This window comes from Trypanosoma theileri (genome assembly GCF_002087225.1).
Source record: "Trypanosoma theileri isolate Edinburgh chromosome Unknown TM35_Tth_18_V1, whole genome shotgun sequence".
In the NCBI taxonomy this organism is placed as follows: domain Eukaryota; phylum Euglenozoa; class Kinetoplastea; order Trypanosomatida; family Trypanosomatidae; genus Trypanosoma; species Trypanosoma theileri.
Window position 1 is genome coordinate 519614 of NW_021639860.1, and position 560 is coordinate 520173.

The following is a 560-nucleotide window of genomic DNA, read 5'->3' on the forward strand; positions in this document are numbered from 1 at the left end:
AATTTCGATAAACGCGTTTCTGTTTCAATGATCTATTCAGTGGATGACGGTGCGACGTGGGCGTTTTCAAAAGGGTTCACTCCTTATGATTGTACTGAGTCTGCTGTTGTTGAGTGGGAAGGGAAGCTAATTCTGAACAGTCGTCGCGACAACGGTTACCGCAGGGTATTCGAGTCATCCGACATGGGAGAGACGTGGAAAGAAGCACTAGGTACGCTGTCCCACGTCTGGGGTAACTCGCCTTCACGTACTGGTCCTGGATGCGAAGCTGGCTTCATTGCTACGACGATTGAGGGGAAGCCTGTGATGCTTTTCACTCACCCACTGAATTTCCAGGGAGCTTATAATCGCGACCGACTCCACCTTTGGATGACAGACAACCAACGCATTTTTGATGTTGGTCAAATTTCGCATGGGGTTGAGAAAACTCCCTATAGCTCTCTGCTTTACACCGACGACAAACTGTTCTGCCTGCACGAAATCAAGACCGAAGATGAAATTTACAGCATCGTTTTATCATACCTTGAAAACGAGCTGCAGCTGATGAAGTCCGTGTTGAC

General features: G+C 48.0%; 1 protein-coding gene across 1 annotated transcript; it reads left to right on the top strand.

The window, feature by feature from the left end:
* Positions 1-27: 27 nt before the first annotated feature.
* On the top strand, positions 28-558 carry TM35_000182840 (sialidase; the record flags this gene model as incomplete). The annotated part of the gene is made up of 1 exon (XM_029026597.1): positions 28-558. A coding segment is annotated over one exon (531 nt), but the record flags the coding sequence as incomplete, so codon positions are not given.
* Positions 559-560: the final 2 nt, after the last annotated feature.